Source organism: Pleurodeles waltl, chromosome 9, assembly GCF_031143425.1.
Source record: "Pleurodeles waltl isolate 20211129_DDA chromosome 9, aPleWal1.hap1.20221129, whole genome shotgun sequence".
NCBI classification, from domain to species: Eukaryota; Metazoa; Chordata; class Amphibia; order Caudata; family Salamandridae; genus Pleurodeles; species Pleurodeles waltl.
The window spans coordinates 69,177,655-69,202,243 of record NC_090448.1 but is presented as its reverse complement, the minus strand read 5'-3'; the positions used below and the strand labels follow the sequence as shown (position 1 = coordinate 69,202,243).

At 46.2% G+C, this 24,589-nt stretch overlaps 1 protein-coding gene across 1 annotated transcript in view; it reads right to left on the bottom strand.

Annotated features, from left to right (window-relative positions):
• Nucleotides 1–12,450: 12,450 nt before the first annotated feature.
• The window catches only part of EFCAB12 (EF-hand calcium binding domain 12), a 123,778-nt gene continuing 111,639 nt past the window's right edge, over nucleotides 12,451–24,589 (bottom strand). Inside the window, exon 9 of the mRNA XM_069206319.1 lies at nucleotides 12,451–15,232. Within this exon, the coding sequence (XP_069062420.1) occupies nucleotides 14,980–15,232 (253 nt within the window). The 3' untranslated portion in view covers nucleotides 12,451–14,979. The remainder of the gene's footprint in view (nucleotides 15,233–24,589) is intronic.

The following is a 24,589-nucleotide window of genomic DNA, read 5'->3' as shown; positions in this document are numbered from 1 at the left end:
GGATCCTGCTAACAAGGCCCCAGCACCAGTGTTCTTTTCCCTAAAACGGTACCATTGTTTCCACAATTGGCACACCTCTGGCACACAGATAAGTCCCTTGTAAAAGGGACCAGTGGTACCAAGGGCCTGTGTCCAGGGAGGGTCCCTACGGAATGCTGCATGTGTTGTGTCACCCTAAGGGTCCCCTCACCAAACATATGCACACTGCCATTGCAGATTGTGTGTGATGATGGGGAGGAAAAGTAAGTGTCAACATGGCACCCCTCTCAGGGTGCCGTGCCCACAAACCACTGCCTTTGGCATAGGTAAGTCACTCCTCTAGCAGGCCTTATAGCCCTACGGCAGGGTGCACTATACCACAGGTGAGGGCATAGCAGCATGAGCAATATGTCCCTACAGTGTCCAAGTCCATTCTTGGACATTGTAAGTACAGTGTAGCCATACTGAGTATATGGGCTGGGAGTTTGTCATTACAAACTCCACAGCTCTAGAATGGCTTCACTGAATACTGGGACATTTGGTATCAAACTTCTCAGCACAATAAACCCACAGTGATGTCAGTGTTGGATTTATTGAAAAATGCACCCAGAGGGCATCTTAGAGATGCCCCTGTATGTTAGCCAAACTGCTAGTGCAGGACTGACCAATCTGTGCCAGCCCGCCACTAGCAGACCTGTTTCTGACCCCATGGGGTGAGGGCCTTTGTGCTCTCTGAGGCCAGAAACAAAGCCTGCTCTGGGTGGAGGTGCTTCACACCTCCCCCTGCAGGAACTGTAACACCTAGTGGTGAGCCTCAAAGGCTCAGGCCTTCTGTTACAGTGCCCCTGGGCACTCCAGCTAGTGGAGATGCCCGCCCCTTGGACAAAGCCCCACTTTTGGCAGCAAGTTTGGTGGGAAACTTAGGAAAAACAAAAGGAGTGACCACTTCAGTTGGGACCACCCTTAAGGTATCCAGAGTTGAAGTGACCCCTTCCTTGCAAAATCTCCATCTTGGTTTGGAGGACAGGGACCAATAGGGTTAGGTCTGTGCCACCCTCCCCAAAGGGAGTGGACACAGGAAGGGTGTAGCCACCCTCAGGGAGAGTAGCCATTGGCTACTGCCCTAAGACCCCATTCAACGCTCCTAAATCCAGGATTTAAGGGCTCCCCCGAACCCAGTTTGTCTGATTTCTGGTGACCTCATAAGAAGAAAGAAGGACTGCTAAGCTGAACCCCAGCAGTGAAGACTGAAGATGCAAATTGACTTGGCCGCAGCCCTACCGGCTCGTCTCCAGGTTCCAAAGCCCTGCCAAAAGAAAGAGACGCATCCTGCAGGACCAGCGACCTCTGAAAAGTCTCCAGAGGACTGTCTGCATCACAGAGGACCAAGAACTTGCATGGACAGCAGCCCAGTCCAAGAAGAAACTACATCCAAGACCTCAGAACCGCACCGGAACCACGAGTCCTGTCCACTCTGCACCCGAAGCCCATGGCCCAAGTCCAGGTGGCCCAACAGACTGGAACTGGTCCCCAGGCAATTCTGAGCAAGTGCCCACCCTGGGTTGACACCTCCTGTCCAACACAACGATACCTGCAGCCTGAATCCAGAGGATCTCCCTAATTGCGACAGAACCGTAAAAGATACCCGTTGCTAAAAGGTACTCTGCACCTGCAGCCCCCTGGCCTTGGGGAATCTGAACTCTGGTGCAGCAACGTCCAGCAGGCATCCCTCCTCCTTGTCCAGCCTTTGGTTTTCCGTAACCAACCACCTGGACCCAGCCTGCAGAATCTACGTGACCCTAGGGTCCCCCTGTAGGAAAGCATTGGGAGCCCGATGCTGTGTTTGCAACCTGCACCCGACCACCCCTGCGCCACTGACAGTGTGTGTCTGGTGCTGACCTGTGCCCCCTCTAAACCCCCAAGGTCTACCCTCCAAAGACGCAGATACTTACCTGCAAGCAGACCTGATTCTGAGTGCCCCCAGTCTCCATAGGAGCCCATGGTAAATCAACCTCATCTTTGACCTCTGCACCGGGCCGGCTCCGTATTGCTGGCGGTGGGTGTTTGGGGTTAACTTGAACCGTGACCAGTGGACTTCCTAACCCTGGAGTCTGGAACTGTAAGTCTTGTACTTACCTCGAAACTGTACTAACTTTTCTTCCCTCCCAGAACTGTTTCTGAAAATTGCAGTGTGAACTTTTTAAACAGATTATTGCTATTTATTCGAAAACAGTATACCTTGGCAATTCTAAACGGAGTGGTATTGATATATATATATTGGATACTTACTTGCACACATGTGCTTACCTGCAACTTGAATCTTGTGGTTCTAGAAATAAAGGGGATCATTATGACCCCGGCGGACTGCATTAATATGGAGGTAAGTACTGCCAACAGGCTGGCGGTACCTTTCTCCATATTAAGACATTGTCGGGTTGGCTAAAGCCAAACCGCTAATGTACCACACCGATGGCCCCGGCGGTAACGACCGCCGGGCAACCCGGCGGCCGTCACTTGCCTGTCTGCGGGATTATGATCCCTGCCTACCGCCATGGTTTTCATAGCAACCTTACCGCCACAAAAACCATGGCGGTAGGCACTATCAGTGACAGGGAATCCCTTCCCTGTCACTGATAGGGGTCTTCCCCGCCCCCTCCCCATATTCCCCCCCCCAGCTCCCTTCCTCTCCAGACTACCCCACTACATACACGCAGCTTCATTCACACATGAACACACGCATACACACACTCATTCCCACATTCATCCACGCATGCATACATCCATTCACACACATCCACACACACTGACATACAAGCACACGTGCATTCACACAACACTACATACACTCACTCACACATCCATACATGCACACACATACAACATGCAACACACACCCGCATACACGTACACACAGACATACACCCCCCCACACACACACAACACCCCCCACCCCTGTCAGAGCACCCGACTTACCTGTTGTCAGGGGGTCCTACGGCAGGAGACAGGACAGGGCGCTGCTGCCAGCAGCAGCGTCCGCCAGCAGAACACCGCCAGGCCGTGTCATGGGTCATGATACGGTCTGCGGCGGTCTACTGGCGTGGAGCAGAGCCACCTTACCGCCATCCGCCGGCATCGCCACAGCCGGATTTCCACCATCCTTGTGGCGGAAATCCAGCTGTGGTCATAATAGGGCAGACGGCTGGTAGTCGCGGCAACGGTCTTTTGTGCAGCCGGCGCCGCAGCGGTAGGCGGTTTTTACTGTTGGGGTCGTTATGTGTCCCAAAGTAACAAAATATATTTTTGCTATATAAAAACCACTGGCCTAGAGTTAGTCACTGAGTGTGTGCTTTCTTTATTGTCTGTGTGTGTACAACAAATGCTTTGCACTACTCTTATAAGCCTAACTGCTCGACCACACTACCACAAAAAAGAACTTTAGTATTATCTACTTTAGCCTGTGGGGAACCCCTGGACTCTGTGCATACTATGGGGCTTATTATGACTTCGGCGGACGGACGGAAAAGCCAGTTCGCTGAAGTCCCGATCGGTAGGTTGCCGCCAGTGTGGCAGCCTCCCTGCCGGGCCCATTACAAGTTTCCTGCTGGGTCAGTGGGCGGAAACAGTTTCTGCCCGCTGGTACAATGGGAAACGCCCTACAGCATTGTTTCTGCCTCATAATAGAGCTGGCGGCAATGCTGTAGTGCGTAGGGTGCAGCAGCACCCATCGCAATGTTAACTGTCTGCATAGCTGGCAAAGGGGGCCAAGTGCATGGACAGTGCAGAGGCCCCCCTGGAGCACCCTGTCTCCGCCAGTCTTTACATGGCAGGGTTACTGCCATGAAACCGCTGGCGGAGAAGGGGATCGTAATCCCCAGGGCAGCACTGCCTTGGCAGATTAGGACCGCCAGACGTCGTGTAGGTGAAATCTGGCGGTCCGACTGTGGTGCTACAGCCACGGTCGTAATATGGCGCTCGGACTGCCGCACTGGTGGCGCTACACCTACCACTGCGACCCTGTCGGTCATTAGACCGCCCAGGTCGAAATGAGGCCCTATAACTCATTTTGATATAGTATATATAGAGGCAGTTTCCTACAGTATATGTAATATTGTTTTAATGTGTTACATGCTTTTGGGTACTTCTGCAATTTGAAAACTCTAGGTCCATTGATTGTATGGCTTTATTGCAAAGCTGAAACAATAAATAAATACATGTTTTTATTTTTTCATATAATTTTGTTTGAAATCCTTTAGTTGATATCTTAAAAGGTTTGCTATTGTGAAAAATATTTTCAAATTTATATTTTTGCTTTCTTATATTCTATTAATGTTTCATAGTAATTTTAATCATTTAAGTCACAAGTTATTGAAGTGGTGCAATATTGCAAAAAGTAATTCAACGTAACTACTTTATCCCAAATTAGGCACTCATGGTGTTGGTCAAAGAGATCTGTTGTGTATAAAATGACAACAATAAGCTAACTTTGTTATACAATATAACCTCATTTTCCTAACATACTTTATTTAAGAGGCTTACATTCATCTGTTGCAAAAGGTTGCAAATAGTCCCATGATTACTTATCTGGAATAATATGTAGAGTGAGCAAGACATTTTTTTTTTAAGCCCTTGATTTCATGTGATAGATTTCAGAGACCATTCTGACTGAGAGTTAATGAATTTAGAGATCTGCCAAGTAAAATTAACTGAGTTATGTACCTCGTTCACTCACTCGTCCAGGGCTTCAATCTCTCTTTCAGGGCAATCTTTTCAAACAAGCATTAACAATATATTATAACAGGAAACGTTTACTTATCTGTAACTACTGATTTGCAGCCCAAACATCTCCTCGCCATGCTACCTCTTGTGCAGAGCAGTGGAATTACATCGTCCCAAGTTGTCTTCTTGAAATTCGTTGACACTATATTAAGGTTAAGTTGTCAGAAGCCCAGTAGTGGCCTCAGTGCGCCATTATTTTCCAGGATTAGGAACTGTACAGTATATATTCCTTGCTGACACTCATCCGATGGAAATTCAAACATATTGCAAGGTTTTGGAGCAATGTGTCCAAGTACTCGTGCTGAACTCTTTGATGTTCCTGGGTGATAGTGTGGTGGTGAGGTGGTATCTTCCATAGTGTGGTAAGAAATTTCAAGCAATATCCATGGGCAGCACCAAGCAGACCCACTTATCTGACAGTACAACTTTTGTTTTTACTGGACACTTGAAGCTCTCAGCTGCACACTTTGTCATGCTTTTCAGCATGAGGAGAACCTGTACTGAATGCTCTGCGAGAATGTCTCCTCCAGGAAAGCATCTTCCTCCTCCATCACATGTAATATAACCTTGTTGCAGTCAGCTGCCCCCTGGATGCCCTTATGGTATGGTGTGGTGTCTTCCAGTAGGGTGGTTACAATGGGCAGAGCTTCAGAGATTAGTCCTCCTGTGGGTCGATGGTATAGTCATGCCATGGTCTTCTCCATCGCCTTCACAGGGTGCAGGAATGTCTTTCACATGGTTAAAGACTGAATCAGCATGCAGTAAACGTACAGCTGAGTGAGAGTGCACTGGTGACCGAGGTGGTGGAGTGTGGAGGGATTGGCGGAAATAAGGCTTAGGAAGGTTGCCTTTTATCCTCTTAGCAACGCTGGCTTAATTACAAGTACAGACTTATATGAGAAACAGTTACATTTTAACAGACTTGTTTGGAGCACAGTCTTGTTTGGATTAGGGGGAATTCTTTTTCTTCTTCTTCAGTCCTTAATTCTTCTTTGTATCTTCTCCCTTCAGGAAAGGTGGTACACAGACCACCGGCACACTCTAAAGAAGACTAGAGTACTCAGCTAAGTGTTAACTCAATGAGGAAAAAACCCCACAAAAAAAAACAAAAGAAAAATATTAGGATCAGACTCAGAACCTTAAGATGTCTCCTCACTTTCCTTCTTGGTTAGCCATTTGGGAAAGGTTGGGGGAGGGAGCTTTTAATTCTCATCAGGCGGTATACTGTATTTAAAAAAACAGAAGTTTTCTTTATTTAGTTACCTCATTCCCTTTTGTTAGACCGGGATTCCTTTTCTGTCAATGTATATTTCTGTTAGTTATGACACATTTTATAGTAAGACTGTCAGAGATCCCTTGGCAAGAATCCTTCTCTTATCGGTTATTCCTTTCAATCTTTCAAACCAACTTTTTTTATATATCTTCACTAGTGGCCACTAAGAAGGGGTCTAAAGCAAGTATGAAGATTAAAGGGAAAGAAAAAGATAAAAAACTCAACAACAACAAATAATTTGTTTCAGCGACTTCCTCTCCCTCCTCCCAATCTCCCTGATTCACTAACCTCACCCGAGTTGCCACAGCACTCTAGGACTGTGGCACATTTGTTTGCATCTGTTGTCGGTGACCACCAATCCTCTATCTTGACATCTTTGTCCTGGTCTTCAGAGTCTCTGTTGGCGTCTTGGTTTCGGCTGGGCTGAGCCATGGCCACTTCTCTCTCCTGGTAATGCTCAAAATGATTCCTTCTGGACACCCACAGAAGAGCATTTTGGACTGGGCTGTTCCCATAGGGAGCAGGGTCAAGACTGATTTGCATATGGCTGGGACCAAACTGGGGTGGCATGTTGAGCAAAAGAACAATGGATTAAACCCAGATCTGTGATTGGGGGTGGGTGTTGGAGAAGTTTCAGCACCCTGTCCATCATCCTTCTGTGTTCCTCCCAAACAAGAGCACATCCTCTTAACGAGTTGCCCAGGACTTTCTCACGTGGTGGTGGACTAGGATCTATAGGTCTATGTCTTTTTGTTATGGGAAGTGTTCTGAGTTCCACAGGTATAGCCTCCTAGACAGTGAGCTTCCTTTTCTTTGGATGTACTTTTCCAACCAGTTTACGCTGTGAGGGACTTGCTACTATGTGTCCTCTAACATATCCATAGATCCTCCTTTGTCTAACATCAGCCTTCATCTGTTCTTTTGATGGTATAGGCACATTAGGTGTCAAAGATGGTTTTGAGGCCCGTTTCAAAGCCAACTTCAGCATCAATGTTGGTTCAGATGTGGGTGTCTCAGGGTCTTAGCCAGCTGTTGTATGCTTTTTTCCACAAACAAATTACATTTTTGAGACAGAGCGGTTTGGAGATAGTGGTCAGTGCCGACAGAGTCCTCAGGTGACATATAGGGCCTTATACCACCCGCCATATTACAAGTCAATTATATCCTATGGAACTCGTAATACGGTGGGCAGGATATCCGTCACATTTGGGACGGATTAACACCCTCCTCCAAAGTTGTAATCAGGCCCATATTGTTGACTCCAATCACCCTGGCTTCTTGGAACACAGCATGGGCCTCACCTCTCTTTCTGTTAGAGTATGTTCCTTTAGGTCTTTGATGCCAGACTCAGTCTATGGCTTGGGAAAGCTTTGGTGCAGCATTTTGTTGTGTGTCCAGTGAAATTCTCTTCTGTAGCAGCTTGCTCATTTTTAAAGGCCTGGCAAGCCAAACAGTTTGACTCCTCTTGGTCACTCTTGGTAAAGAGACGTAAAAGACCCCGTGTTGGTCCAACTGTGGAACTATGCTGGTGTATTTAGGGCGAAACTCAAAGGTTGTGTTCTCTCTAGGTAGCCCCTCATGGGCCATTCTCATATGACCTTGCCTCGAAATATTCTCTAGTTTGAATCCTAAGGGGTTATCGACCAGTGCCTTAAATCTTTTGAGGCGATACTAGTGTTTGGATTAGAAGGATTGGTTTTTGCACCTTGAAGATCCTGGAGCTCCATAAAGCATGACCGAACCCGATGGAAGGAAAAACACGATCTAAAGTGGAGTCTGTCCTGGTGCATTGTGCGTGTCAGTGAGGGGTCACGAGTCACCTTGAGAAATAACTTGCAACATCTGAGCACAAAACAAGATGGCAGAATTGTGCAGAGGATGTGATCTAAAGCAGCACAGGCTGTAAACAATTTGTTATTATTGTTCTTATTTGGCAGTTATCTAGCACATATTCTGCCTTATGGGCGGTGCTGTAAAAAAATAGTAGGTTGTGGGAATGTGTTGTCAATATGGCAAAGGAATGTGCCTCTCTTAGGTGAGTGTGTCAAATTTAGTGGACTTGTGCGTTTAAAGATTGAGATTAGAGGGCTGTACCTGCATGTTCTTAAAGAGGCTCCACATTACTATGAAATGACTTATAAACAGAGTGAAATGCCCCAGAACAATTTATATGCCCATCCTTCTGCCAAAGAATGCTGTGTACAAGTTCCACTGTGAAAATTATTCCCCAGAATAGAGGGAGGACTTTCAAACTTTCATGCTAATGTGACCAGGGAACAGAGACGCTATATTAAGGTATGATATGTTATCTTATGTTATGCTCTGTTACTGATTATTTGAAAGCATCATTGGATGAAGGGTGTGATGAAAATGTTCCTAAGACATCAAGGGAGTCATGATATTAGGGAGCTGAGATCTACCATTGTGTTACTTCTGGAGGAGATCCTAGTTTAGGTGCCAAAGGTGACAGCTGGCTTCTGATCCAGGGCAATGAAAACCTGAGACTCAGTGCTGAGAATCAGGAGATTGCCAACTAAAAACCAGGGGCGGCTCTATCATGTTCATAGCATTCCTGCACTTTATACTGGAAAACAGAAGAGGCTAGAAACAGGCCAAAAGTCTAAAAAGAGCACACAGTTCAGGCTTTCAACAATTCCATTTTTGTGCACACTTCTCTTTCTCCCATTAGACATGTGTGACGCTCTTTTCTTTACCTTACTTTATTCCACCACCTTTTAGGTTTGGGCTCGACATCTGACCAGATGTATGGAATGAAAAACATAATAATACACAATATACTGAGAAAGAGGCTTTGGATCAGTGTCCTTCAGGTATTGGTCTGTTAGCAGTGGATCACCTCACAACACAGCCATTTGGTGATTCAAATGTCCATCACCTTGAGTGACAGCATTTTACTTCATTATGTTTGAGCCCCCATCCAGAAGGGGAGAGCACTAAGGGCCAGATGTACCCAGGGGTTTTATCCATTCTGTGTCTATGGGAAAATGTGTTCGTACATATGGCCCTAAAAGAAAAAGAAATAAGGGGCTTATTTCGAATTTGGTGGACAAGGTACTCCACTAGATACATGAGACAGTAATCTGTCAGCCAACCTCCTGGTTCACCAACTCCATTTAGAGCCAGGAGAACTGTAATGCTTCCTCTGGTGGCTCTGCTGGTGGAAACCGTTTCCAAAACCCTGACTGACATTGGGCCATAAACCAAAACCCTTCAGACCATGCACTGTATTAGGGATGGATGTTACAATGTACTTTTTCTGGTTTGGGACGTTCAGAGTAAACCTGGCAGTCCTGAACAGGAAAACCCATAAATGTCCCCCACACACTGGGAGAAACTCAAAGCATGTCAGGGAAATTAATTAAAAACAATTTCCCGCTATGTGTGTTTTTTTCCTCTTTACACAGAAAACTTGTGTGGGTGAGCTGAACATGGAGCCTGCAGAGCAAATTTTCTATTTCTTTATAGGAGCCATCTTGGCGGCATCTTTTGTGAAAGTACATAGTGGAATACTTCCCCCCACTGAGCTTACAGAATTGGAGTACGGCCCGTCAACGGCTAAATAAGTCCATTAGGCCTTTTTTATGTGTGATACCCGCTACATAGTTTGGATTTTCCCCTCCCACAAAGTTACTGCTATGGGCGATAACAGTGAAACTGGGGGGTGAAAACAATTTGGGTGGACTGGCATGGTGTGCCTTAAGAAATGAAGAATTACCAGGGAATCTGTAATTTCGGGTCCGATTTGCTAGGTAATTTCTAATTTTTTGCCATCATTTCACAAGGGTATTTTAGCTGTTTACACCCACCAAAAGATCTTTGTAAGTGAAGAGATCCATGGTATTTCCTTAGATCTCACTCGGAGGGAACCAGTTGTTACCGACTCAATGGGAATTAAGAGGCCACTCGCAATGAAAGCCTAGTTCTCAGAGTATGCATCTCATACTGGTCCACTGAGGTGTTTGATAATAGAATTTAATACATGTACAAATAATATATCCCCAAATAAAGTTCTCTTTTCTAGAACTGCACATGTGCCTAAAAGTGCCTGTGAACTTAAGCAGTTTCTGCTGGGCACAACATATAGGAAGCGATGTCTCTGAATACTGTGATACGAAAATAGGATGTGATGTTGAAAGGTGTACCCTGGAATTTTTGTTTGTTAAGGGGTGACCATCTTGGTAGGAGCATGAACATACAAAGCAGGTGCAATCATTTTGGAATATATGACACAGTAATCTAGAGCCATCTTTACATGGAACACTAACGCAGAGCAACTGTCCATTTTTGGTGAGTGTGTTTGTTACAGCTCCTCATAAAGCTGAGTTTTTCATGCTTAATGGGAACTTGGATCCTCCTTGTTTGTTTTGTTAACTGTGCCCCCCCCCAATCAACAGACTCCAGACTGATACTTATGCACTTGCTTTCTATATTCCTCACTATCATCGCCAGATGCTCCCAAATTGTTTTTCTGTCCTGATGATGACCGGTTGAAACACTCACCAAAGTTGAAACGTCAACTATTTACCAGCAGACTAACAAGAATGTCTAGATGTCTAAAACACTAACTAACCTGTATCATACCAATGGAATTTTGGACTGGCCTATATGATTATTCTATTGTCACTTGCTTCAAACTCCACCCAAAAATCATATTTTTATGCAATTCTCGCTCCTCACTAAGTGTTGCACCATACATTGAGCACTGCACCACCCAGACTTATGTTTCTTGCAATATACCACAGCATGCTTGGTATGAGAATAAATTAATCACATTTTTGCATAGCTGCAGGTCTTAGGGGGTCATTCTGACCTTGGCGGTCCATGTCTGCCATGGCGGAGTGCGGCGGAAGCACCGCCAACAGGCTGGCGGTGCTTCCTGGGCGATTCTGACCGCGGCGGTAAAGCTGCGGTCGGAAAAGGGGAGCTGGCGGTTTCCCGCCGTTTTCCCGCTGGCCCAGGGACCCCGCCATGGCGGCGCTGCTTGCAGCACCGCCATGGGGATTCCGACCGCCTTCCCGCCAGCCTGTTTCTGGATGGCGGGAACGGGTGCCGTGGGGCCCCTGGGGGCCCCTGCACTGCCCATGCCACTGGCATGGGCAGTGCAGGGGCCCCCTAACAGGGCCCCACAAAGATTTTACCCGTCTGCTGTGCAGACGGTGAAAATCACGACGGGTGCCACTGCACCCGTCGCACCCCTTCAACTCCGCAGGCTCCATTCCGACCCGGCTTCATTGTTGAAGGGGCTGGGCCGGCCGGCGGTCTTCTGGCGGTCGCCCGCCGGCCCAGCGGGAAAGCCGGAATGGCCGCCGCGGTCTTTCGGCGGGAACCGCTTGGCGGGCGGCGACTGCCGTCCGCCGCGGTCAGAATGACCGCCTTAGTATTTTAAATATTTTGAGTCTGTAGCATTTTGTCCACATGGAAAACAGGTCACTTTCTTGAGTGTCTCTCAGAAATCTAAAATGATTATTTTGCATTTGTTGGTATAACAGCCACGGGAGTGGACAATCTCAAGCAATTAAAGTTTGAACAAATGTTAGCCCAAACCTAAAAAAAAGTGAGGACACACCGATTCTACTTATGAGCTCAAACTTGAGGCGCTGAATGGCTCAGATATCTGGATATGTTGCTTTGGCAATATTGTACTGTGGACCATCAGCAAGGGCTACATCCATGGTCTTTTCACCAACAATGTGCCAGCATCCGGAACTTGCAAACAGACCATTAAAACCCCATAGTTTTGCAGCCTTGGCCATGGCAGCATTGCATCACAATATTTAATACAACACCAAGTATAAGCTTCTGATTTTTTTGAAGGAATATGGAAGCAATTGAACTTTCTTACACTAGACATGGGACTGCGCGTGTGCGCACACACACTCTCTCACTTTTTCTTACATAGCTTTGCAACAGCTATGATCATCTAACATGCATACAATAGTACACATAAAATCACTTCTAGTCTGCCTTACAACCCTTGTCCTTGAAAGTGCCTGGCATACATAGATTATTGATTCAGTTTAGCACTCGAGTGCGCATATCACAGTCAACCACTCACAAGAAGGTCTCTTTTATGCTGGGCTGCTACATATATTCAGTTAAAGATGTCAACCTTTTGTTGTGGCTATCAAAAACACCTTTTAGGCAGCTTTTATTTACAAAAATAAAATTTTTTGTTATATTTTGGCATTTAAAGGAAACTGGTCAACCGAAAACAAAAAACTCAGGGAAAATTAGAGCCACTATCTTAAACAGATGCCAACCTTACAACCTCTGGTAAGGGGTAATTTCTCACTTAAATCAAGAGTGAGTCTTCATTTTTTAAGGGAGTGGGATTGTAGAAAGACATTTTTACATTCTTATACAATATGTGAGTTAAAAGAGGGTCAGACCTTTGAGTTTTACTTTGCAATAGTTTAGTTCAAAAGTTTTTTAATGTTTTAATTTTTTTGATAACCAACTTTATTGATTTGTGTGCATAACAACATGTCACTTGCAGGAGAAGGCACTTCTTAGCGTCACAATATAATACCAATTTACAAGCCCACATACTAGATATATGAAACTTTCTTAATCATGCAGTTCCCAACCATTTGGCCCAGACCTTATTTTATTTTTTCAGGCAGCCCCTCGTCTGGTACACGGTTGCTCCACTTGGGCACATCAGTCCATCCCTTTCTCCACCGGTGCAATGAAGGGGGTCACTCGACACCCAACAAATGGCAATGTCTCTTTTCACTATAAGTAGCGCAATACCCAGAAATGTTCGGAGTGCCTGAGAGCCCCCAATGCCCTCCATCACCCCCAGTAGGACTATCAGTGGAGAAGGCGAGACTAAGTATCGTGGAGAATTCATTCACAATTTTCATCCAGTATCTCTCAATGTTGGGGCAGGACCAGGATACCTGGAAAAAGTCAGCAGGTGAGAAGAGACATCTATTGCATTGAAGGTTAGACTTTAGCCCGGCCCGGTGAAGTCTAGCAGGGTTTAGATAGGGACAATGCAGATAGTACATTTGCACCAAACGTAGTCTAGCGGAGATCGTTATGTTACGTGGCACCATCAGCGCGTCCCGCCAATCCTCGCCTCTCAACGAGACCGCAAGGGTTGGAGGGATGAAGAGGCATTCACTATGATGGAGCAATAGATCTGCGAGATGCCTCCCTCCCCCTGCACCTAGTGTCCCCATCATCATCTTGGCCGCCATAGGGCTAAATTCAGGTATAGGGGTGTCTTTGGTTATGTGTACCTTTAGTGCATGTCTCAGTTATGGAAACTTGCGGAACTGTGTTTTGGCCAGTGCATATGTCTCCTGGAGTTTTTGAAAGGACATCATATGAGTGCCTTCCCAGACATCCTCCACCACTGTGAGGCCTATAGCATCCCATCGTAAGAATCCCTCTAGAGTTGCAACCTCCCGCAGCCATGTCCCCTGCCATAGGGGAGTGTGTTGGGTGATCCGGCCCCACCACTCAGTCTGTCTTTGAACCGTGCGCTAAAAAATTTGGATATTTTTAATACTGCAGAATGAATTGGGAAGTTAGCATGTTTGAAGCGGTGAGGTAATGCCAACTAAACATACTGATAAACATGTTTACAATTTACAAACAATTTTTTGTACACAATGCCCTTACAATTGGAGGCAAAAGGACCTAAGAAAGAAATCAGAAGTTTTCCATACAGGTCTTTGCCACTGATTGGAGCAGCCATACAGTCAGGAGTACAGATAGGCATCCAGCCAGCATGTGTACACCTGTACCATACACTACCTTCAAACACTCCCCAACCACTGCCAATTTATCAACCCCTTTCTACTGCATGTGTGTCAGTCCCTTTGTCTGGCCTGTAAAGCACCTTCAGTTCCCCTGTTTGTCTGGAGTCTTCTCACGGTCCTTTGTCATTCCTTCTAGTTATCCTGTCTGTCAATCCATCACCCATGCTCTGTGCCACCTCCCATCCTAAAGAAGCCTTTTCATTCCACAGTGTGCAGTTTTGTCTCCTACTATAGGGCTGACCGCTGGCTAAGTGTTGTTGGGGCAGCAGGCTTCCAGACTTGGGCTTTCATCTAATAACCTGGTATGTTTTGGAATTTATAGGTTGCTTTTGTTAAATCTTTTGGACTGACACATCTCATAACAATGATTGCCAATAGAAAATCCCAGGACTGGAAGCTTGGTGTCCAAACGATATGGCGTTAGGCGGAAACTCTACCTGGCTACAGCCCTGAGTTTGGCTAGTCAGGTGTCATTTGACAAATACTGTTACAGCTCCAATAGCCAGTCAGAGGCAGCAGCCTGTTGCAAAATCTTCAGAGTTCCTCAAGGGCCAGGTGCCTCTCCTTACATTAATTTAAGGATGAAGAGGTCATCTCCAGTAACACCTGGGTTGTCTGCAGCATTACAACAATATAAACCATAAAATACATATATTAGTGCATTGATAAAACAAATATTGGTTCTCTGATGTATAACCTGATCAAATAGAAAGTGGTTTTATATCAGCTGCATTTAAGCAGAGTGGGCAGAAGCGGGAAGGAAACGTACAACTTGACAAACATGGGTCCTTAAGCCAGACAGATTGATGATCTAAGGGTCAATTCTTTTCACAAAGCACTAGATTCAGAGGTCAGAGGTTTTCTGCTTGTAGAAAAGACCAGAGATATTAATTGGAAAATAAAACTCCAAAAAAGAGAAGTCTTGCTTGTTTGAAGACAGGAGTGTTACCCATTGCTCTTCTGCTCATTTTCAATCAAGATTCACAAAGATTTCTTCGACATACTCCAGCATTGTAGATGCAAACGGTGAACACCAGTGATAACGGACAGGTGCAAAAGGAGAAATAGTCCTGTACTTTAAAAAGGTGCTAGATGTCATAACAGGTCACTGGCAGACTGCTACCTTTAATAATAACTTCTCCTTAGATTGGGTAAATCTTATAAAATTAGTTTTTTGTAGTTAGCATCTCCATAGATCACATATCCTTGGTCAGACACCGGCCAGGTATGCGTATTGTTGTAGATCCCGGGATAAGATCCCGGTTTGGGTTTGATATGGCTGAAAATGGCATCTCCCGGTGTCGGAGTCATGTGTGGGATGTAGATGCGGAGCTTGTCCAGAAGGTGTCCAGGCCAGAAGGCGTTGACATGAGGAACGGAACAAAGATGAGGGAACTTTCTTTTCAGGTTTCTGAAGCGATCAAGAACAGAAACAATATGGTCAGGCAAATGCTTTAATTCAGTGAGTCTCAACTCCAGGGTTCCTACTCCCTACCCCAGTCACCACACATTCAAGTCCTCACCAGACTCTGGAGCACCCTCAGTAACCACCACTGGCAGAGGGGGTGAAGAAGGGCGATTCTGTGGTGCCCCACTGTCCCCATCTTTATCCCCCTCCCTTTGATCTTCCTTCTTACATTCATCAACTATCAGTGACAATTTGTCAAGATGCCCTCATTATCTCACCCTCACAGGTTTCCCTTTACTCTATCTGTTGATTAGTCATTTTATTTATTACATACATGCAGGTAGGGCCCCCTTACAGAGTGTCTGCTGTGACAGTGCCCCACGAGTGGACGCCTAACTATCTATATGACCAATTCGGAAGCGCAGCTTAACCCCCAAACAGGCCTCTTGGAGCTGTAGAAAATACTATAATCTGAATCAAACAACCTTGTCTTAAGTTCGCTTTTGGAGAAAATGTGATTTCCCTCTTCTGTCAGTGACTGGGTCAGGATGTCTCACAAAAAGCGTCCTCCACACTAAACGCTGTGCCTCCCCATTTCTGGGATTTAAACTTGGTAATACTTAACAGGCATTAAGAACAGTAAAGTAAATTCACCAAAGACATATAGTTTGAAAGTTCTTTCCTCAGCTCAGAATGACAGGTAATGCATCATAGAGGATGCAATGCATAATACAAGCAGATTTAGGTGGGAGTCCTTTGCAAACTTTTTAAAGCCACAAATTCCCATAGCCACCGCCTTCTGCATGTACTGTGAACTATTTTAGGAAGGCCAAAGTCCAGTTGTGATTGGATAAAGAAAGACATTAGCAACTATAGCTTTTTGAAGAAATGTGAACAAAGACTGGCAATTCCAATATTTCTGGATTGAATGTACTAATAATGAAGCGTTAGCACATTACAGCAAAGCACAAAGGAGAGAGCTACAGCTCTGAAGTAGCCCATCATGTAGTTGAAGGCAAGCGCTCAAGTAGAGGTGGCACTGTGCATCCAAACAACTAGTTTCCTTACATGAGAGATGACTACTCCCCTGGCCTGCACCAAGATGTGTTTTTAAACACATTTTATTAAAGGGTGTACGTAGATCAATACAGAAAAAAGGAGGAGAAATGAAATACAAAAAGAACAGTACCTTAGGCATGAGACAGTCCAATGCAACAGACACGACTAATGCACGCAGCGTGCAGTAGAAACCAATAACTACAAATGAATGCGCAGCTACAATAGAAAATAAGCACTTGTGAGCCATGGACATATAGTAAACAAGGCAAGAACATCGGTCAAAAAGGGACTAATAGTATGTTGAATAAGAAAGAATAAAGGGAAAGACATCCTGGGGAAAAAATAGAAAATCATTAGAAAGAGGAAAGGAAACAAGGGGAAAGAGAAAGGAAACAATAACCCAAAACAGAGTCCACTGGGTAGGCTTTCATCGGATCAGGATATGATAAGATAATAAATTTAGGCTGCAGGAGTGGGGGTGGAAAGCATTTGTTCGGCAGACCATAATAGTCCTATACAGCCTTCGCTGCCAGATAGACTTACTTAATTGCAAATCACCTACAACCAGAGGGCCCCACCCAAATAGGGAAGAGAAGAGCCACCCCCCTGCTGCCAGTGCAGAAAACATGAAAAATAAAATGAATTATTTTATTTTTCACTGCTCCCAGCTTGAGCAGTGTTTGGTTTTGGGGCACTGCTGCTGACTGGCAGCATGGGAGTAGGGCTCACTCCACCAGTTTACACTGCGCATGTCAGTTTGTCCAACTAGCTTGAGCTGGCCAGCCTCACATGCGCAGTGTAAACCTCTCCACTCAACTGTCAGAGACAGCTGGGTAGAGAGCAGGCACAGGCCCCCTGTGCCTGCTGAAGTGTCGAGGCATCCCGCTCCAGCCAGTCCTCGCACTGCTCTCATGCTGCTCATCTGCAGCATGAGAACAGCATCAGGATTTGGAGAGGGGAACTGCCTGAGACTCCAGGAAGTGCTGTTGCACTGACTGGACGAGGAGCAGGGGCAGGTAAGTTGGCTTACATAAATTTTTCTTTGTTTTGGCCCACTGACAGGCACTTTGAGAAACTCATATTGCCTTTAGCTTTAATTCGAGAGCTCTCAGTCACAGCCCGTAATAAAAACAAACCATAATTAAGAGCTTTGGAATTTGAGCCTAAAGGCAATGTGTTTTTTTTTTTTTACCTTGCCGGACACTGGACTGCAGCTTGGCGACCCTCCACTTTTAAAGGTATCCGGCCACTACTGCCTACAATGAAAAACCACTCTGTGGGATACCATTGTCCTAGTTTACTCAGCAGTGGAACTCTGGTCCTGAGGGAGACGCAGCTGCCCACTACCATCAACAGTTTGGCAGTCGCAGAGAATCTATACCCAGGCTAGGGCATCGTCAGGATTATTCTGGCTCCCCTTCGCTTCTCCCCTCGACAATGTACTCTTGTATTCCACCCATTTGTTTCAGTTCACACCACCATCCTGGTAGGGAGGGAACTGTAGTAGATGTCTAGGCCATGGACAGTTGACTCTTAGGAAGTATCAATGCCAGGACTGCGAGCCTAGTAGTGATCAACCTACTTTTGGGCCTGGTGTATAGTCCAATAAAGCAGACTGTAAACACACATGCAAAGATCTATCAGTAGCCAAGTCAATCAGGCACAGGACAGCACCCAGTAAGGTGGAAGTGTGGCCAGTCCCATAATATGTGGTGGAAGGCAGCATCCGCCAAATGGCAGTGGGGGCAAGTGGCGTGGGCCTCACGGAACATGAGACTGATGCGCATGGGGGTAAAATACACCCTTTGCAAATAATAGCATTGAATCAACTTAAAGTAAGCATTATGGGAGACCCGGGGCTCAGAGGCTATTTGCCCAATCCGAATCTGATAGCGAACAGCCCATATCAGTCGCCCAATGCTCGAGGAGGGTTCCCAAGTCGCCTTTAGCTTGGGCCAGAAGCGACTGTATAAATGGGTTATAATTTGTGTATGGCCAGCAGTGGTACACACAAACTTAAGACTCTTGTGTTCCGACGGCTCCAAGTCTTCGCATCCCCAAGATCAGTATATGGCCGATGTGATTGTGCAATATAACAGGTAATGGAGGGGAGGGAGGTCATACTCCTGAGTCAAGTCATGAAGAGTCCTCAAACTCTCGTTGGAATAGCAGTCTCCGATGGTGGCCATGCCAGGGCAACACCAATCATGCAACCCAGACCAGTTTCCTCTTGGGGTAGGTGCAGTAGCACCACAAGTGAAAAATCTTTAGCAAATGGAAGTTTTGCTTGGGAGCTCTGAAAGGCACGGGCCCAGGTAACTCACAGTGCAGCCATTAGTGGGTCCTCTGGGGTGTGCATGAGCACTAGGTCACGGTGCAAGCAAACTGAGTTGCTGGGCTGGAGAGAGCCCTGTGCTCATGTGTGTTTGGCCGGCCTGAGACGGCAGGCCAAACACACATGCGCTCTGAGAGGGAGTTTATGATCACAGTTTAGGATTGTGTTTTGGGAAAAGGTTTGCAGCTGCCACTGCTGGCTGGGGACGACATTCATCCGCCCTTATGGAGAAGCCGCCCCTAGTGTAGAATGGATATTTGTTTGACTTGCCCCAGTTCACACGCAGATCTGATAGGGCATCAAAGGCTTCCAACACCTAATGTGCACCCTCTACGTCTGAGCACTCACCATGTAAGTATAGTAGGAAGGTGTCAGCATACGGGGAGACAGATAGAAAGGAGCCTCCAACTTGCAGACCTCTGTAGTGGGAACCCGTGCAGAGTGTGTGGGCCAGGGGTTCTTTTGCGATGGCCAACAAGAGTGGGGACACTGGGCAGCCCTGCTGTGTGCCACTCTTCACTGTACAGGGCTTCGATATCACTGTGACAGTTTTGACGCCAGCCAATGGGTCAGTATAAGGGAGATGTGTGCAGCCAATAAAACCCTCACCCAGTCACATACTTGCTAGCACAGAATAAAGTAAATCCCACCATAGGGAACTGAAGGTATTCTCTATATCAACAGAGATGGCAAGGGCGTTTGGAGAGTCCGGAGGCGGGGGCCAGAAGCAATCGCACCAATTATTGGATATTAGGGGACGTCTTGGGTTTTGGTATAATACCCAGCCTGTCAAAGTGGATGTGGTTAGCGGGAAAAGTTATCAGTCTATTAACCAAAATCTTGCGGAGTATCTTGTAATCGACACTGAGGATAGGCAAAGGTATATAGCACGAAATATTATCATCAGGCTTGTTGCGTTTCAACAGGGACACCAATAAGGCCTCCCTCATCGACTGACAAAGGCAACCCGAAGCCTTGGCTGTGTTTTACAATTTTGTAACCATAGAGGCTAGATTATTGAGGTAGGTGGAATAGAATTCAATAGGGAGTCTGTTTGATCCGAGAGTTTTGCCCCGAGCTACAGCCTTAATGGCACCTTGGACTTTCTGAATTGTAATCGCGCCTCTCAGGGAGGCCAAGTCAGTTGGGAACAGGCGTGGGCTGCAGCCGCATTAAAAACATGGAGAGTTTGAGAAGGAGTATCAACTGACTGGGAATACAGGCAGGTATGATACTCTAGAAGTACCTCATTGATGTCTGTCTGAGCAGATGCCAGAATATTATCAGACCTGTGCACGCTAAGGATTGGGGCACTCTGGTGGCCAATGGGCCTGCCAGCTTTATCGCGCTCATTGTAGGCCGCTGTGACGTAAGCTTTATAGTCATAAAGTTTGAGGGGTTTCGGGAGCTCAAGGAGGTGTTCTCTTTCACTCCTCAGCCATCCCTGAGAGGCAGGGGCTCCCTCATGTGGAAGTTCTAAACGGGTTAAAAGTGCCTCTTTGTGCTTGATGGTATGGAGTTGGGCTCAAACCCAGCCATTCAGCGATGCACTGCACCAAGAAATAGTTGATAAATTATCAGATCAATCTCTGAACAATATTCAGACGCCTTGCCATTCCTTTCTACGCATGAAGGGCAGCACCTTGTGAAAAAACACTGATTTTAGTATGCTGCAGCTGGTAATGGGCCACCCAAAGATATATGTTGCAACTGGCTTGTTGTACCAGGCACCACTGTTTATTCAAGTCCCTAGACAAGTGGCCTCCAATGCAGTTTCAGTGTCTTCAACAGTGACTGAATGTGATCCCTTGGTTTAAATGAAAGATAGATTCAACTGCTCTTTTTTCATGTTTTCTCTAATTGGCTGATGGTTTCAGAAACGGTTTTAAGCACAGCGACACATGCATAGCATAACCTTGAAATGTTAATAGCCATAATCACAAAAATCTGTAGGACGAAGTCTATATAGAGTTATACTTCACGCTATGTTCTAGGCTGCAAAAAACAGCCTCTACCCAAGGTGCTTCTAAGAGTGCTGTGCAACCAAGAGTTTCTCCGCGAGGGACTCAAGGAGTGCAATGCAACCAAGATTTGCAGCACAGGGAGGCTCAAGGTGTGTTGTGAGTGCCGTGTTACCAAGAGTAGCTGCCAAGGAGGCTCAAAGAGTACTGTGCAACCAAGAATCTTTGCACAGGGGGGCTCAAAGAGTGCTGTGCAACTAAGAATCTCTGCGCAGGGGGGCTCAAAGAGTGCTGTGCGACCTAACAGTCTCTGCATAGAGGCACAATGACTGCTGTGTAATCAAAGGTCTCTTTTCATGGGGCTTAAGCTGTGTTATGTAACCAAGACTCTCCACACAGAGGCCATAAATAGTGTCTCTGCCCAGATGGTTTTATGGAGTACAATGCAACCAGAGCCTCTGCACAGGGACACAGAAAATGCTTGTAACCAAATATCTGGGCACAGGGGCCTAAAAGAGTGCTGTGCAACCAAGAGTCTCTACCCAGCGGGGCGTAGAGAATATGTTGCAACCAAGAGTTTCAGAACAGAATTCACATAGAGTGCTACGTCACCACAGCCTCTACAAAGCGGGTAAAAAAGAGTGTTGTGCAAGCAAGAGCCCAACAGGGGCACAAAGAGCACTGTGTCAATAAGAGTCTCCACACGGTCCAAAATATTGCTGTGCAATCAAGAGTTACTGCACAAGTGGCCTCTACGGGTGCTGAACAACATAGATTCTCTACATTTGGGGAGGGGGTCTAAGAGTACAGTGTAACCAAAAGTCTCTACACTGGGGGTGAGGGGACAAACAGTGCAGTGCAACCAAATGTCTCTGCCCAGGTGGAGTAACACAGTGTTGTGCATCAAACCACTCTGCAAAAGGGCCTCAAAGAGTACTGTGCAACCAAAAATATATTCACAGGTGGATGAAAGACTGCTGTGGAACCAAGAGACTCTGTACAGGTGACACAAGGAGTGCTGTGGAAGCAAGAGTCTCTGAACGGGGGCCTCGAGGAGTGCTGCACAAGCGAGACACTGCAGCCAGGGTTCGGCTTTATTGTGCAACCAAGAGTCTGCACAAGCACTCTTAAAAATGCTGTGCAACTATGAGTCTGCACAAGAAGCGTACAGAAAACTTTGTAGGGAACACTGCACAATATGATCAAAGAGAGCAGTGCAAGCAAGTTGCTTTATATAAAGAGTGCTTTACGATACAGAGTGCTGTAAGGCAGGGCTCAATGTGTGGTTAAAAACTATATTCTGCATATGCATATGGGGTTTAAGGACAGCTTCAAAACCAAACCTTCACACACTAAAGGACTGATTCACAACCAAATCTGCACAGCAGGGAGGAGCAAAAAATGGCTTTGCAATGCAGGCTGCACTGGGGTACAGGGAGTGCTTTTCAACCAAGACTCTCAGCAAGATATGACAGAGAATGAGCTGAAATACTGGTCTGTGACAACATAGATTGTCAGTACATAGGACTCAAAGAGCGCTTTGCAACCAGCCTCTTTGCAAGGAGTGGTTTGAAGAAAGATTCTGATGGATACTTCTTCCTGCAAATTCCTCACCTCTTGAAATTTCCACAGGTGCCAGACTGGACGCGGAAAACTGAAATAACTCTCCTGCCCTGGATATGGCACCGGCCGGCCTGCCTCCTCATTCACGAAACACCTCATCAACAGTCCTTCCTGTTCTCTGCCAATGCAGCAACTGGCCACTTCTGATTATGAAGCAGAGCAAATTGGTCATAGACAAAGACTATTTTGGGCAGTTTCCGAACCACAGCATAACAGTTAATGTAGATAATGTCCCCCTGTAGGTTGGAGGGACTGTGTGCCTGCCTCAGACTCCATTCAGATGTCACTCATCATATTTCACAATGATGTTAATAGCAGTAAGGCAGTCAGCCTTTTTCCCTCCAAGTGGGACAGATACTGGTGTCTATACAGGTCTGCAGAATGTCTGTAACCTAGATACATCCCCCAAAGAGGAGGGCCCCACTGAGATAGTTACCTCGTTTAAAGCTGTCCTTCAGAATGTTGCAGTGGTCCTTGAGCTTCTTTTGCTTGGAGAGGAGGTCAAGGATACATACATTTTACAGTTGGCATTTTCTATGGTTCAACTATTGCTCACCTTCAATGAGGCATTGATGGAGGCAATTTTGGTTGTGTGGAGCAAACCAGGATCTGAACCAGTGGACCAGTGGGGAATCACCAAGTGATATGCTGCCATCCTCTGGCTCTTGGGGACTCAACATTTGGCAGTCACCGCAGTCCGGGGGGCCTTGTGGAGTAGGTTTTGTCGTCCTTGAACCAGAACAGTGACCCTTTCCTTCAATTCCTACTAACAGAGTGGTAAAAATGACAGCAATAATGGGGAAGAAAAGAAAGTCTCTCTAGAGAGAAGGCCGATTTAGTTCTGGAGCGCTTCAAGCAACGTCAGACCATTCTTGAGGAAGCATGTTCAGCTGTGTAGAATGAGGGGATGGGGTGGATTTTCCTTCAATTTTCCACACCAGCCATCAATCACGATGTGCTGTTGTCGAAGAGCCATACCATTCCCTTTCAGGATTTTTCCTCCTCCCATTCTCCCTGTTCCCACTGTCACCTCAGAGGACCAAGTCCACATCCTGAAGAAGGATGCTCTCACTCTATTGAGCACAGGGGCGATGGGGCTAGTTCAGAGACTGAGATTGTGCAAAATGATACTTCTTTTACTTTTTTGTTCCCAAGAAAAACAGGACCTCTGTGTTCCTGCGAAAGAAGAACTTCAAAATACTTTTCCTCTTGTAGGTTCTTTTGATTCTGGAGCTGCAAAAACTGAATTGTGCCCTTTACTTATAGGGCGCATAGTGTTATGTGCCGATCCTGCAGTCATGCAAAAAGTACCTACTTTTTGTGGTAGGTTCCACCAATTATAAATTCAGAGTCACATGTTTGAGCTAGCATCAGGCCCTCAAGTGTTTACAAAGGTGATGTTGGTGGCTGCACCACGTCCTTGCAGGTCAGGTATTCCTATATTCCTGTACCTTGATGACTGGCTGCTGAAGGCGGGCTTGCTGCAGCTGGCAGCTGCAACCACTGCAAGCCATGATCTCCCTGCTCTTTGACTTGGGGTTTGACATCAAGCTCCCCAGATGACGATTCTAGCTCTTTTCATCGGGAAGGAAGTTGATATTGTCTCTCTCAAGGCCTTCCTACCTCCTGAGTGAGTGTAGGATATTCAGACTAAGATCCCAATGTTTAGGGAGGGGTTTCTGCTTCCGGTCTAGGAAGTCTTTCACCTTTTGGGTCTGCTGGCATTCTGCTGGTGCACCACACTCAATGGCACATGTTTGCACTCTAGTGATGTCCCTCTTTTCATTGAGCCCAGGACTGGCAAATCCTGATGGAAAGTATTCAGTCTGCGGTGGTGAATACTGTCGGACCACATCAAGTGCTCAAAGACTTTCAACTTGTTGCCCCCGGTAGCTACAGTGGATTCATATGCCTGCACCCCTAGTAGGGGCAGTCATCTTGATGTACTGGGGATCAGAAGCTGGTGATCCACATTGGATCAGAGAACACAAATCAATTCAAGCTGTGAGCAATTTACCTGGCCCTCAATGACCTCCTACCTTCTATCTGCAATTGAAGAATCCAAACCCTGATGGTTGACATGATCACAATATACCACACCAACAAGCAGGATGATGTGGGCTTGGACCCTCTGTACCTGAAAGCTCTGAAGCTGTTGACTTGGGCTCTAGCTCACAAAGTTTGGCTGATCATGAACCATCTGGCAGGATTTCAGAATGTGCGGCCTGATGATTTAAGTTGGCACCACCTTCTGATCACAAGTGGTGTCTTCACCCAGAAGTAATTTAGTCTATCTTCACTCTTAGGGCAGCCCTCTAGTGGATGACTTTGCCATCCAGAAGAATGCACCCTCCTGAAGTTTCTGCTGTGGGAAGCTTTCAA